Source organism: Asterias amurensis, chromosome 6 (assembly GCF_032118995.1).
Source record: "Asterias amurensis chromosome 6, ASM3211899v1".
NCBI classification, from domain to species: Eukaryota; Metazoa; Echinodermata; class Asteroidea; order Forcipulatida; family Asteriidae; genus Asterias; species Asterias amurensis.
The window spans coordinates 624,773-639,113 of record NC_092653.1 but is presented as its reverse complement, the minus strand read 5'-3'; the positions used below and the strand labels follow the sequence as shown (position 1 = coordinate 639,113).

Here is a 14,341-nt window from a genome sequence, read left to right as displayed (position 1 = left end):
ATGCCTGTAGCATGAATACGTTGTAACTGCATCCTTCGCAATTCAACTTCTCAGCTGCAAGTAAGGATGATTAGCCAGATTATTATTATAATTATTGTAACTGGCAAGGTGACTTTATTGTATCACTGGAGTTTTCCAAGTTACAACACTGTTACACAAGGTACAACCCTCTCAGTCAATCAATCAATCAATCAATCAATCAATCAATCAATCAATCAATCAATCAATCAATCAATCAATCAATCAATCAATCAATCAATCGTGACATTTATATGGTGCCATATTCCAACGATCGTTGCTCATGGCGCCATCAGTAAGCTCTCGCAAACAGGTGAGTGATGTCTTAAAATAAGGGAATAAAAGGGTAGCTACTAGTTCTTTCACGGCCGTTTAAAACCTTGCATGGTCGAATTGCGGTGTGATAAAGGCCCTCCCCTTCCCCGCTCGGGCCTTTATCACACGGCAATCCGACCCTGCAAGGTTTTAAACGGCCAATTAAGAACGAGTCACTACTCTTTTATTCCCGTTCATATAACATGTGTAGACAGTGTGACACTGTTTCATTTGCCAATTTTTTCGAAGTTTGCAAATTTTCAAAATCTTTGGTAAAAATGTTTTTGCGCGTCGGTCGGTGTGTATACACGCATGTGTTACCATTTCACAAGCTGATAATAATATCTATACCAAATAGCTTTCCGCGTAATTTAAATTGGCGTTCATTAGCTTGCGCGCCCAACACACAAAGCTTTTCAAATTTTCTCAATGTTTTGTGTGCGTCGGGTGGTGGTGTGAATACACGCGTGTGCACACACATTACGCGATGTTACAAATAGCTATGAATTGCGTTCCGTGTAAGTTAAGTTGGAGTACTTACACGCCCAACACGCGAAGCCAGCTGATCTTAAACAGCTCTAGCTGTGTCTTTATCAGCCGTATAAACACCGCCACGTGATGTGCTCTCAACCAATATGAATAGCGAAACTGTCTGGGGTATTTATAAACAAAGGTTTAAACACCCCCACGTGACGCGCTCTCCACCAATAGGAATAGCGAAACTGTTTGAGGTATTTATGAATCATGTATTGTAGGTGATTTTCTGATGTTGTTAGGAAGACTGTTCCATATCCTAAATGATCACTTGTTTTGCATTCCTACATGACTAACTCAAAAGCCACATATGTATTTGTGTTGTTTATTTAGGAGACAGGTCGGAGTTTAGCCGTTAGGATGGCTCTTGGAGAAACTCAGATTGTTGCCGAGACGAGACAATTCCTGCTGGATAATGGTGTAGCTTTGAACTCATTCAGTCAGGTATTCAACTTTTTGTTTTGTCGATCATCTGTCAATCTTTGAGAATCTTGGAAATGAATTATGTCATGGATTCAGACAAGTTTGCAATTGCTGGAAAGCCCAACTCAGGGGCCATCTGGACACTATTATTTGATTCAAAGAGAACGAAAAGTTGGCATCATCTTAAAGCTCCTTTAATTTGAAAATAGAATTAGCTGTTGCAAACTGCTTCCAGCCAAAACGACCTATGGTGTCAACGCAAATAAATGTTAATAATGCCATTTTTTACCCTTGCTGAGTTTTTTTAAGGGCTCTTTTTAACCTTTGCGAAAGTCTCTGGGAGTGTCGACTCATGACGCCATCAACAATCTTTCTTCTAATTTGATATGATAACAGTGACAAATTTATAAAACATTTGCAAGTTGAAACTTCATGAAGGAAACTGCCTCCTTGCCGTTGTGATTGCCAAATAGTGAACCATAAAATAAAGACGTTCAGTGCATACTGATTGAAATGTTGAGTTGTCAGCCAGCAGCTCTTTTCAGAACCAACACTATGCAACACTACACAAAAGAGATTTACACATGGAGCTACGGCCAACCTCATCTACCATAAAATGTTCTAGTAGAAATGTTTGTTTCCTTTGTACCAATACGACGTGTCTCTCCCTTACTTGAATGAAGTATGATGCCCGTATGTTGGTGCAGACACTCAAAGAGTAACGTTTAGTGAGAACTGTTTGACTCACACTATGAATAATTGATAATTTTCTGATATTTCTTTAGGCGTCTGGAGCTAGAAGTAAAACAGTGATGCTTGTGAAGAACCTTCCTGCTGCTACACAAGCCACTGAACTCCGAGATTTATTTGTACCATTTGGGAGTTTAGGACGTGTGATATTACCTCCTGCTGGTGTGACGGCTATTATTGAGTTCATTGAACCTACTGAAGCAAGAAGTGCTTTCTTTCAACTCGCTTATACAAAGGTTTGTATTCCCTCTTGTTTTTGGGGTTCGAAACCTGGCCTGGCTCGCCCTATTACTCGGATGGGGTTTGGACCCATCAACATTGCATTCTAGAGCAGATGTCTTAACACCAGGGATGGGATTTCTCCTTAACCGCAAATCCATTTTTTAAAACCCCCTACCAAAAAAGAGAGAAGACAAAAAATCATTATTTATTATTTTTGTTTTAATTATATTTTATAACTTATTTTATAACTTTGCGCTCATAGTTCTGTTTTTTTTTTTCAACAGCCTATCACATCCCTGTAACACTAGACCAATTAAGATTCCATGTGATAAACTGCCACTTAGAATTGTGTAATAAGCAGTGGGTAGGTCTATTCAACATTGATTTGTATTGGGTACCAAGCACCTAGATGTTTTTCCCTCCATGCAATGTTAGAATCTCTCCTTATAATTGGACATTTTAACTAGTTAATATTTCTATCATTTCAGTTTCATCATGTTCCTCTTTATCTTGAATGGGCTCCGATGAACGTCTTCAACGCAGCTGGCATACAAGAATCTACAACGGATGACAAACCCAGTGACACACACAGTGACACACACAGTGACAAAACCAGTGACACACAGGGTGTTGAACAAACACAGAAAGGAAAGAAACAAGATGCAGATCTGCCAGTGAAACAAAGTAAATAGACAGTGCTTGTATTTAAGTAACAAGAGATCCCCATCTCTCTAGGTTTTCATAAACTAGGGCAAAAGTTCACGTACATAAAGGAACACGTTGCCTTGGATCGGACGAGTTGTTCTATAATAAGCGTTTGAAACCGTTATGAAATGCATATGGTTAGAAAGATGTTTTAAAAGTAGAATATAATGGTCCACACAAGTATCACTCAAAGTTGCCCAGTTTTCTTTTTACGTCGCGAACTAAAACGGTATGGGAGTCAAAAATTTGACTCCCATAAACGGCCGACCGTGTTAGTTCGCAAAGTAAAAGGAAAACCACGCAATTACGAGGCAAATTTGTGTGGATTATTGTATTCTACTTTTAAATCATCTTTCTTACCATATGCATTTTATAACAAACGGTTGCAAACGCTTTTCAAAGACCAACTTGAACGATCCAAGGCAACGTGTTCCTTTAAAATCTTTAAACTTGTTAAAATGTAATTTCAAGTAACTGTTTATTGTAATACAGGTAAGAGTAGTTTCAATTCATAGAGCCAGGAAGACCCAAATCTATTGACAGTGATTTATTTGACATGCTTTGCTTAAGTCCATGCATGATACCAGGGCCAAATTTCATGGCTCTGCTCAACGCCGAAATTCTGCATACGATCACCATTCTCTGCTTTACTGTACAAGCGCTGAATATATGCGCTAGCTGTGTATGCGAAGAATGCTTAGTAACAAGGTGAACGCACTCACACAAGCAAAACTTCCCTGCTAACCTGTGAATGTCAGCATAAGTGCAAATTTCCGGCTTTCATAAGCGTTGATTAGTTGCTTCTGGTACGCAGAGCCATGCAACCCAAACCCAGTGGGATAGAGATTTGAAGAATTTAAGGGTTAAGCAACTTGAGGGCTTGTTCCTCTGTTTTAATATTTACAATGTTTCTATGTTTTTATTTGTAGAGCTGGAAGACAATGATGAGGATGAAACTGAGTCAGAGACAACAATCTTTGTCAAGAATCTCAACTTTGACACAACGGAAGATTCACTGAAAAAGGTAGAAATTGTGGTCTTGGTATCTCAGGAAATGATGGAAGCTTTGATCTCTCTTCCAACTCACTTGTTGTGGTATTTTGTCCCTGCCAGTTTCAGCAACAATTCATTCAGTTCCACTAACACACATTCAAATTCATGAATGTTCCCCTATCTACTCACACTAGGTTTTTATAAAGATAATGCATTCAATATCGTTTTCGTGCATACGTGATTTTTGTTTTTCTCATTCAGATTCGTTTTAGTCATTCCATTCAATTTATAGGCTTTTTTAATTAGCCGGGTGTTATGAAGGAATTTTTGTTGGAATTGGTCGGAGAAACCTATGTTATTTGTTTGAAACAAGATGTTAGCAAAATGCAATACATAGCAATCCTGACACACAGGAAAGCCACACAGCCAATACAGACAAATGATCTTACAGATTTTCAAAACAACCTGAGCATCCAAGAGATTCAGAACCATCACAATTGAGAAAGTTAGAGTATAAGAAACGAAAAGAAATTTTTTCAAGTTGAGTAGATACATTGGATCAATTTGTGCATATTCTACTCGTCTAGGTTTGCACTAGAATATATCTTCAGCTCGTACTGTTCCTTACAAATTTTGCTGGTATGAGCATCAGTCAAAAACTAATTTGATGAAAATGGTAAATTGGGCATGAAATAATTTGTATTGTCAATAGAGTTTTTTGACAAAGCCTTTTCTTGAACTTAACAGCTCTTAAAAGTTGGCACTCATGAGTCAAAAACGTTTAAATGTGTCGTCATTCGCGGGTACAATTTTAAGGAGTTGGTTTATTTTAAATTGTTGAATATTTTTATTGCAGCTGTTTTCGCAATGTGGACATTTGAAAAATGTGACCGTATCTCGCAAGAAGGATCCTAAACATAAAGGTAAATCAACATCTCCCTTTTCATCTTAGTCTGTTTGGTTGATCTTTAAGGATTACTCAATTGCTCAATGCCATGTCTCAGGAGACAATGTACAGGTAACCAGTTCCAGGCAATCACCAGTAAGGAAATTCATTCACATTTCAGGTTCCTGAAGATTTTCTTTGGGATAGTGAGTTGCAGCTAGAAGAATCTCTCTTGTGCTTCCAAAGTGTTCATTGTGCGTGCAATGCAGTTGGTTCCCTTCAAGTTGCCTGAATATTGGCTCTGTGTTACATGGAGTTGACAGTCAAAGTAATTGATCAAAGGTTTATTTATATTACTCATAAGTCATTTTAGGCATAGAAACATCGCAGCACGAAACCCAAGTCCACAATTCATGAAAGTAAACAAGACTTGATGTTAGTTTTGCATCGGAATAAAGAACATAATTGTTGTTTTACCTTTTCACTGACGTGTATCAAGCACTGTATATACTCCGTACTTGTCTGAGTTCAGTGTAAAAAAATCCACAGGCAAATCACTCGGGTGAGTTTCGAACCCACAACCTTTGAATTGATAGAGCAGATGTCTTACCACTAGACCACTGAGCTAACCTGGTGGCTAGAAGCAGTTCAAGCCCCATGTGTTAGCAGCTGGTATTGCAACGCTTTAATTATTTTAGTGTTGCATCTGAAATTTGTTAATAAACAATATTTATATTTTGATGCATGTTGTTATTTTTCAGGATCGATGTTGTCCATGGGATATGGTTTTGTGGAATACAAGAAGAAGAAGTCAGCACAGAAAGCGTTGAAGGAATTACAACATTGTTATCTAGATGAACACAGTCTAGAACTCAAGCTCTCACATCGAGCAGCCATACAGTAAGTTCATTATATTGGTTCTATCTGGGCTGGAACTTGTTTTATTACAACATTGTTATCTAGATGAACACGGTCTAGAACTCAAGCTCTCACATCGAGCAGCCATACAGTAAGTTCTTTATATTGGTTCTATCTGGGCTGGAACTTGTTCTATTACAACATTGTTATCTAGATGAACACAGTCTAGAACTCAAGCTCTCACATCGAGCAGCCATACAGTAAGTTCTTTATATTGGTTCTATCTGGGCTGGAACTTGTTCTATTACAACATTGTTATCTAGATGAACACAGTCTAGAACTCAAGCTCTCACACAGAGCAGCCATACAGTAAGTTCATTATATTGGTTCTATCTGGGCTAGAACTTCTTCTATTTCAACATTGTTATCTAGATGAACACGGTCTAGAACTCAAGCTCTCTGATAGAGCAGCCATACAGTAAGTTCATTATATTGGTTCTATCTGGGCTGGAACTTGTTTTATTACAACATTGTTATCTAGATGAACACGGTCTAGAACTCAAGCTCTCACATCGAGCAGCCATACAGTAAGTTCTTTATATTGGTTCTATCTGGGCTGGAACTTGTTCTATTACAACATTGTTATCTAGATGAACACAGTCTAGAACTCAAGCTCTCACATCGAGCAGCCATACAGTAAGTTCTTTATATTGGTTCTATCTGGGCTGGAACTTGTTCTATTACAACATTGTTATCTAGATGAATACAGTCTAGAACTCAAGCTCTCACACAGAGCAGCCATACAGTAAGTTCTTTATATTGGTTCTATCTGGGCTGGAACTTGTTCTATTACAACATTGTTATCTAGATGAACACAGTCTAGAACTCAAGCTCTCACATCGAGCAGCCATACAGTAAGTTCATTATATTGGTTCTATCTGGGCTGGAACTTGTTCTATTACAACATTGTTATCTAGATGAACACAGTCTAGAACTCAAGCTCTCACATCGAGCAGCCATACAGTAAGTTCTTTATATTGGTTCTATCTGGGCTGGAACTTGTTCTATTACAACATTGTTATCTAGATGAATACAGTCTAGAACTCAAGCTCTCACACAGAGCAGCCATACAGTAAGTTCTTTATATTGGTTCTATCTGGGCTGGAACTTGTTCTATTACAACATTGTTATCTAGATGAACACAGTCTAGAACTCAAGCTCTCACATCGAGCAGCCATACAGTAAGTTCATTATATTGGTTCCATCTGGGCTGGAACTTACTCAACAAGAATCAATAACTTAAAATGTTATGAATAATTGTCAACTAGTCACAGGGGGTAGAACATACAAAAGTGTGTGCATTATATGAAAACTGTTTATTTATATTTTAATAGAGATTCAGGAAAACAAATATGATAATTTCACCACTTTCTAACACCTGGGAGGTTCAGAGTTAAATCATGTTGAAAAATGAAATGGCTTCATAAAGTACTCTTCCCATATCCACCCGTTTACCAATCATACATTCTCCTTGTAACTGTATTCCATGGATTCTTGTTTCTCTTCAGGTCCAACAAAACATCTTCTAAGAAAGCAGGAAACTCAAATCAGAAGTCAAGTAAGATTCTCATTAGAAATATTCCATTTGAAGCTACAAAGCAAGAAGTACATGAATTATTTGGGTAAGTTGGTAAGAGCTAGTTTAAAGGAACAATACAGTCAATTTGGAATGAAATTCACCATTCATCCATATCTGTATAGTCATCACCTATAAACACTGCTAAGATTGTTGAGATTTTGAGGAAAAAACATTTGGAGAAATAATACAAAACTAAGATTCGGTCCTGTTTTAACGGCATGCATCTCTTCAGCTGAATAAAAGAAGAAACAGTGCACTAGAAAACAGTACACTAGTACTGGTCGGCTACATCATCAGCAGATACTCTTTGACTGTCTGCTGCTGCACCTGTGTAGAATGTTTATAATGTAATGTTGTTTTATTCGCAATTTAATGCGTGTACATGCGTATGAAGACTAAAAAATCTCTGCCTTGTTAAGGGATGCGAAGCGACCGGAACTATCCTGCCAGTTGTTCAAGGCTGGGTATCCAGTGTTATTCCCATACCTTGAATTGTCATAACGGTTGTTCAGGCTAACCGAACCCCTATTGAGTTTATTAAAATCCTGGTGTCACAAGGTGGCAGCTGACTTTCCTGAGAAATGCATCACTTTGAAAAACCCGAATACTGAGAATGACGTTAACTTCCCCTAAGCTTCTTATTGCCTTTGTATCTTTATAGAGTAATATTTACTTTCATAAGTGTGTGACTTGCCCAAATATAAAGATAAGAATTAGTTCCAATTTTACATTTGTCCTGAATATTTATCAATTTTTCAGTACCTTTGGTGAGATCAAATCGGTGAGACTTCCCAAGAAGATGACTGGTACGGGTTCACATCGAGGCTTTGGCTTTGTAGACTTCCTCAGTAAACAAGATTCAAAGGTACAAGAAATGCTGCGTTAGGTTTATTTGCAAAGGTTTGCTTTACCGTGCCACACTGCGTTTCCTGCAGACAAAGAGGGAATAGGGAATTCGTGTTCCAAATCTCACCATTCCAGGGCCCGATTTCCAAGAGTTGCTTAAACACAAAAAGTAGCTAAGCACAACATAATTATGCTAACCAGAATAAGGTTACCAGCCAAAATACCAAGTCACATTAACAATGTGACTGGTATCCTGCTTGTTTGCATAGCTGAATATTGTTAAGCATCATTCTCTGCTTAAGCAGCTCTATGACATTGGGCCCAGTGTTTATTTTGTAGTCCCCGATTCCAGAACTTGATCCTTTTGTTTTACAAATGATTATTACCAGAGATCAATAGACTGCCGCCAAAGTTTTTCATTATATTCAGCACCGTAGAGATTGTGTTCAAATGGCTGTATGGTTGGGAAATGGTTTTAAACATCTTAAAGATTTTCAGAACATTGAATGTTGTATCAGTATTTATGCTAAACTTTATTTATACTTTCTAGTTAAAAAAAAGAGTTGAACAACCAGTTATTAATTTTTCTGACCAACAGAGGGCGTTTGATGCTCTGTGTCATAGCAGCCATCTTTACGGGCGTCGGCTCGTCTTAGAATGGGCAGAGACTGAGGAGACAGTGGAAGACCTCCGCAAAAAGACCGCAGAGAACTTCAGTGAAGGTACGATATGGAAAAGAAAACATTTTTTTTTTTTTTTTTTTTTAATTGCGTCGGTCTAAAATGCAATACAATAAATGATATGCCATCCTGCCTTAATAAAAGGCAAAGTATACATGTACCTTTGTTTTTTTTAACCATTTGATTGTTTCAATCCTCTATAAATGAAGATAATAACGAGAAAACTGTGAAAATAATCCGTATTGGAATACACAATCTGAGATATGTTTCTGAGAGTAATGTTTCTGAGTTTCAAATTTTTTGGATAAAGACTGATACATATTTTTCCTGTAACCACATTACTTGAAAAGTGAAATGCTTTATACTAATAAAAGCTGATTTACTTCTAACCAAGTAAGTTTCTTTGCCATTCATTTTCACAGCTTATTATTTTTAAACATATACCTTCCCTTTAACAGGTGGCCCAAGAAAACGACTGAAGAAGTCTAAGCTGATTGAAGATCTTCAATTAGGGATGGGTAGCAGCTGATAGGTCCAGTAAACTTGGTAAGTCCGATATTCTACTAAGTCTTGTCACAAGAAATTTCATGATTTAAACATGTTGAAAACTGCAATTAATAAGATCAGCATGCTCGTAATATTTCCTTGTTTTATGAATAATATATATAATGGATTGTGATAGATGACAAATAATTGATAACGCTCTCCCATTCAGTGATGTTTCAACACTGTTGACTTGAGATGTACACACAAAACTGTACAAAAAAATATTTCAAAAAAAATATATTAACAGTCTTATGGGTAGGGTGGATATCTGAGTATTATGTTCGTAATTTTGTCATGTTGACAGGGGTAGTTGAGGATCATAAATAGGACCAGAGGAACCCATTGACAAAGGTGTCAATAAATGAATTTTTATGGGAGACCGCAAGGATATTTTTTTCAGATCCTCTATTTATAATAATAATTATAATAATTTATTCATTTATATTGCGCCCATTCCATAAAATGTACACAAGCGCATAACAAAATAATTATAAAACTATTAAAACTTTACAACAGGAAAATATACAGCAATCAAAACAAATGAAAATACAAGGACCTTACAAAACAATCGGAAGAAATTCTCTTTGTAGCTTTAACATGTTTTCATGCCTTCTTGGCTATCATCAGTTGCGTGTGGGTGATTCTATTAATAATAATAATAATAATAAAAAGATATTTATAAAGCGCCAAATTGCCAAATAAGGCCCCAAAGCACTAGATACAAAGGAAAAAACAATTTACAAAATACAACATTACAATACAACATTACAATATTAGAATCTGTGTGTCTCGTGTCTCGTGTCATGTTTCTGTAATTCGCTTGGGTTCAGGTAATTTAAATCATATTAACAGTAGAATGATCCTATTGCTAAGTCAACATATCATGTGCAGCCTCTTCAAGAATTCATGCTCAGCGTCTGGTAGATGGTTTGGAATCATTTAAACCCTAAATCCTTGATGTAGAGATAAACTGTTATATCTGGATCCTCAGTCGTCAATGAACAGGGTCAAATGTCATAAAGCTGTTAAGCAGAAAATACTGTTAAGCAAAATTCTATGCTGAGCGGGACACCAGTCACAACAATGTAGACTTGATGGACTTTTGGCTGGGAACCGGTTTCTACTAAGCAATGTTTATCTGTGCTTAACCAGTTTGTGTGCTTTATGAAATTGGACCCATGTTAGAACCATCGCTGTAAAGGATTTATTTTATTGTGGAAGGGATTGAATTAGTGTTTTGTGGAAGTCTTGACCTGAATTTGAGTTCAAATCACATTCCTCTGAATGCATTTATGAAGACCTACTTCAGTCAAACAGTTGGCTCTTTATGCATCAGTGTATTTGGCATGTCATGTTAACTTGCAATACTGCCCTCTGTTGATGGTTTGTGTCCATTGCATGACAACTGAGTCTGGTTCGGTGTTGGTTCCATTTGGTGGATCCATGCAGTACATTGTGCAGTTATTGTGTATTATAGCTGGTATTCATGTTCAACAATCAAATACCCATTAAGGACACCAGCCAAAAGGTCAAAGGTGAATCTGGTAACTAGGTGACGGTTTCAAAAGCAGTTAGATAGATAGATAGATAGATCGATAGATAGATAGATAGGTAGATAGATAGATAGATTAAAGGTTTATTGACAATAGCCATCACAGCATAAAAACTGAATTGCAACTATGATACAATATTTTAAAAAGATTAAAAGGACATCATTAAGAGAACAACAATTTATATACAAAAATTATTATATATAATTTACAAGCAAAAAGGGGAAAAAAATTGAACAACAACCACACACCTGTGGCAAGACACACACCACACTAGCACACACAAAAAGGAACAAAAACGCACGTACACACTTGAACTAAACAAAAAACAGCATTTTACAAGAACTCTGCAACACAAACAAGTCCAAAAGAGCTTTATAAAAAGGAATGCAATAATAAATTAATTCATATTGTTAATAGTTATATTACATTATTCAGGATCAAGTGATAACATCAGTCAGTCTCAAGTTACTTATTTCCCTTATATGCTGCCCTCTATTGGGAGAGTTTACCACCAGAAAGATAACGCATTACGCAACATCTTTCTCTGTGTGTCTTTGATAAAGATAGCCTCTTGAGTATTCAATAGGGATGGGTGTCGTACGATTACGAATATTGCACTAGTAGCTCCTGAAGGATGTATACAGGATTGTGTTCACTTTCAATGGAATCTTCTGTAGGTACTTAATGTGGTTTCTTGGTAAGAACAAATATGGTCTAATAATTGAATATAAATTTGTATGAGTTGGACGTTACCTTCATTATTTTTTTGATCACACCTGATATGAACAACATGTCAATAATTGGAACTACCTTAAAGAGTTAGGTTTCCACATGAACTGTTTAGTTTCATATCGTAGCAACCCTTTTTTTTAAGAAGATAAAACTTTTTGTAATGTGCTGGTAAAAATGTCATTAATGGAAATCAGATTTTATGAAACTAATTCTAGTAGAAGTTTTGTCATCGATGAATGAAAAAAAATGGCCGATGTGAGAAAAGGTAAATTAGAAATGGGAGGGATGACTGCAAACAAAATAATGTGAAATCAGTGGTTAATTTTTTTTAAAAACACAAGAAACACTTGTTGAAGGTTTTACAGTAATTTTAGTTTTTTCGACACGTTTTTTGTAAATAAACTGATTCGATTGACTTAAAAGCATTCATGTCATGTACAGTACTCGCTCAACTGTTACACAACAAAAACCAGGCCAAACAGTAAGGATGTCCAGTGAAATGTAACAGCCCCCTCTCTTGGCAGGATGTGATATTCACTTTCAGTGGATGGAAATTTTAAATAGAAATTATTTTAAATCAGAGTAAGAAGAGTAAAGGTGACATCTGTAGATCAAGACTTTATCAATTTAGGTCAGATTCATTCGATTGTGTCTCATAAAAGAATGTAAATTTTGATTTCATTTTAATTTTTTTGAGGGCACCTATGATGTATTAAATTTTGCTGACCGATTTAGTTGGTAAACAGAATAACAGAGCATCAGTTTGAATGACGGTACATTTTGGCCGTTGGCCTATTTCTGCAAACTAAGATTTATGTGTTAAGCAACTACTGAAAGCTAAGCAGGTTTTTAGGTTTAAGTATGACCAGTATTTTGCATGCATGGTGTGTGTTGGAACACCCACGCACTCCGGCAGGTTCCGTCTACTTGAAGACACAACACCGTAATGTCTGAGATTGATATATATTTCAGAAGAAATTAAATGTCTATTAAATAATGTTGAAGGTATACTTTGTCCATGATTCTGTGAATGTTTGCCATTGCCTCTCTGTGTCCTAATCAATTGGATTCAGCGGAATAGTGAGCATTTTATTTGGAAAGGTGTATGGAAACCAGTTTGCAGAGAGTATGGAAGACAGTTTGATGACTGGCATTTGGTTTGGGGTGATATGGAAGTTATAGTTAGTTTGTAACTCGCTGGTTACCATTTTGGCAAGAATGACAAGTAAGCCCAGTATGCAACCAACTCCACTGTCATCATTAATGCCAAAGTAACAAACCATAATAATTTATTGTTGGCAAAATCATGACTGAATTATAGTCTAGATGACTATGTCCTTGTTGATTTGGCGCTTTATTTAGCATAATAGCTCAAAATGGAAACATGAGGAATATTATTTTGGGGTGCCATTTCATCGTCCCCTACTCCCCTAAACGGTTTGTAACAAGATTCCTGAATGCATTTTGCCATTTGAAAGTGGTCTATTGTGAATGAGGTTTGTTAGATAAATGCCAAGGGTAGGAAGCTTGGATTAGTTCGTTTAGTAAGTGAGCTGCATTACCTTGACTCATTGGCTAACTGTACTTTCTGAATTTAATTTATAAGCATAAAGTGTGGATTCTGAAGCTTGTCAAACTCGCATATCAGGATTAGTCAAACCAACCAAACCCATTTTATTGTTCCTTCACTTTAGCACACATTGAAGTCATGGACACTCACCTTTTACAATTGTTCAGGTTTTAAAGTAAAGCTTCAGTGATGTGGAAATGATTCCATGTAGGAATGTGTGTATTTAGAGTCATTGTTTAGAAAGGTCGACTTCTATAATGTGTGGGTGCCGCTTTGTACTTTTATGTGGTTTGTGTGACCTACTTGTACTTGAACTTCTACATGTAAGTATGATCCAATACTTTATACTTTGGATAGAACAATTGATGTGTCGAATGTATTGCTGAATACATGTCAACTGCTCTCGTTTTCGTTTTTTGTTTTCATTGTTCACCAAAAGTGATGTTTATTTCAGTCTTTTTGTATTTTGGTTCTCATGCAGTAGCATAAAAAGAGGGGGTAGGGTAGTGTGCGCCCCCCCCCCTTGCTCCCTCAAATGAGGTTTTACAAAAATTACAATTAAATGGTTTCATAAATAAAGGACCCCTAAGTTATGTTTTCCCAACAACAACAACAATTGTACTGTCTGGGTCTGCCACTTTATTGTTGAGATATATTCTGTCATTGTCTGTAATCATCGGCTGTGAAGCACAGGACAACAAAACAACATTCACCAAACACATACATTGTTCACTAGACTGTCCCAATTACACCACTACCCTTGCTATCCACCCAAAGCTGTTCTACCTCACACCAAAGTACTTTCCAACCTCATCTGTGCCTTAACCCAAGCCACTTCCCACATCATCTGTACCTCACCCCTAACCTCTCCCCCACATTCTGTCAACCTCACCAACACCACATCCCCACATCATCTGTACCTCACCCCTAACCTCTCCCCCACATTCTGTCAACCTCACCCAACACCACATCCCCACATCATCTGTACCTAACCCCTAACCTCTCCCCCACATTCTGTCAACCTCACCCAACACCACATCCCCACATCATCTGTACCTAACCCCTAACCTC

At 37.0% G+C, this 14,341-nt stretch overlaps 1 protein-coding gene across 1 annotated transcript in view; it reads left to right on the top strand.

The window, feature by feature from the left end:
- Positions 1–14,341, top strand: part of LOC139938012 (probable RNA-binding protein 19) — a 62,514-nt gene that overhangs the window by 25,373 nt on the left and 22,800 nt on the right. The window contains exons 17-26 of the mRNA XM_071933361.1: positions 1,201–1,311; positions 2,076–2,276; positions 2,751–2,946; positions 3,897–3,991; positions 4,817–4,883; positions 5,608–5,746; positions 7,273–7,386; positions 8,103–8,208; positions 8,788–8,911; positions 9,328–9,415. Of these exons, the coding sequence (XP_071789462.1) occupies positions 1,201–1,311; positions 2,076–2,276; positions 2,751–2,946; positions 3,897–3,991; positions 4,817–4,883; positions 5,608–5,746; positions 7,273–7,386; positions 8,103–8,208; positions 8,788–8,911; positions 9,328–9,398 (1,224 nt within the window). The 3' untranslated portion in view covers positions 9,399–9,415. The remainder of the gene's footprint in view (positions 1–1,200; positions 1,312–2,075; positions 2,277–2,750; positions 2,947–3,896; positions 3,992–4,816; positions 4,884–5,607; positions 5,747–7,272; positions 7,387–8,102; positions 8,209–8,787; positions 8,912–9,327; positions 9,416–14,341) is intronic.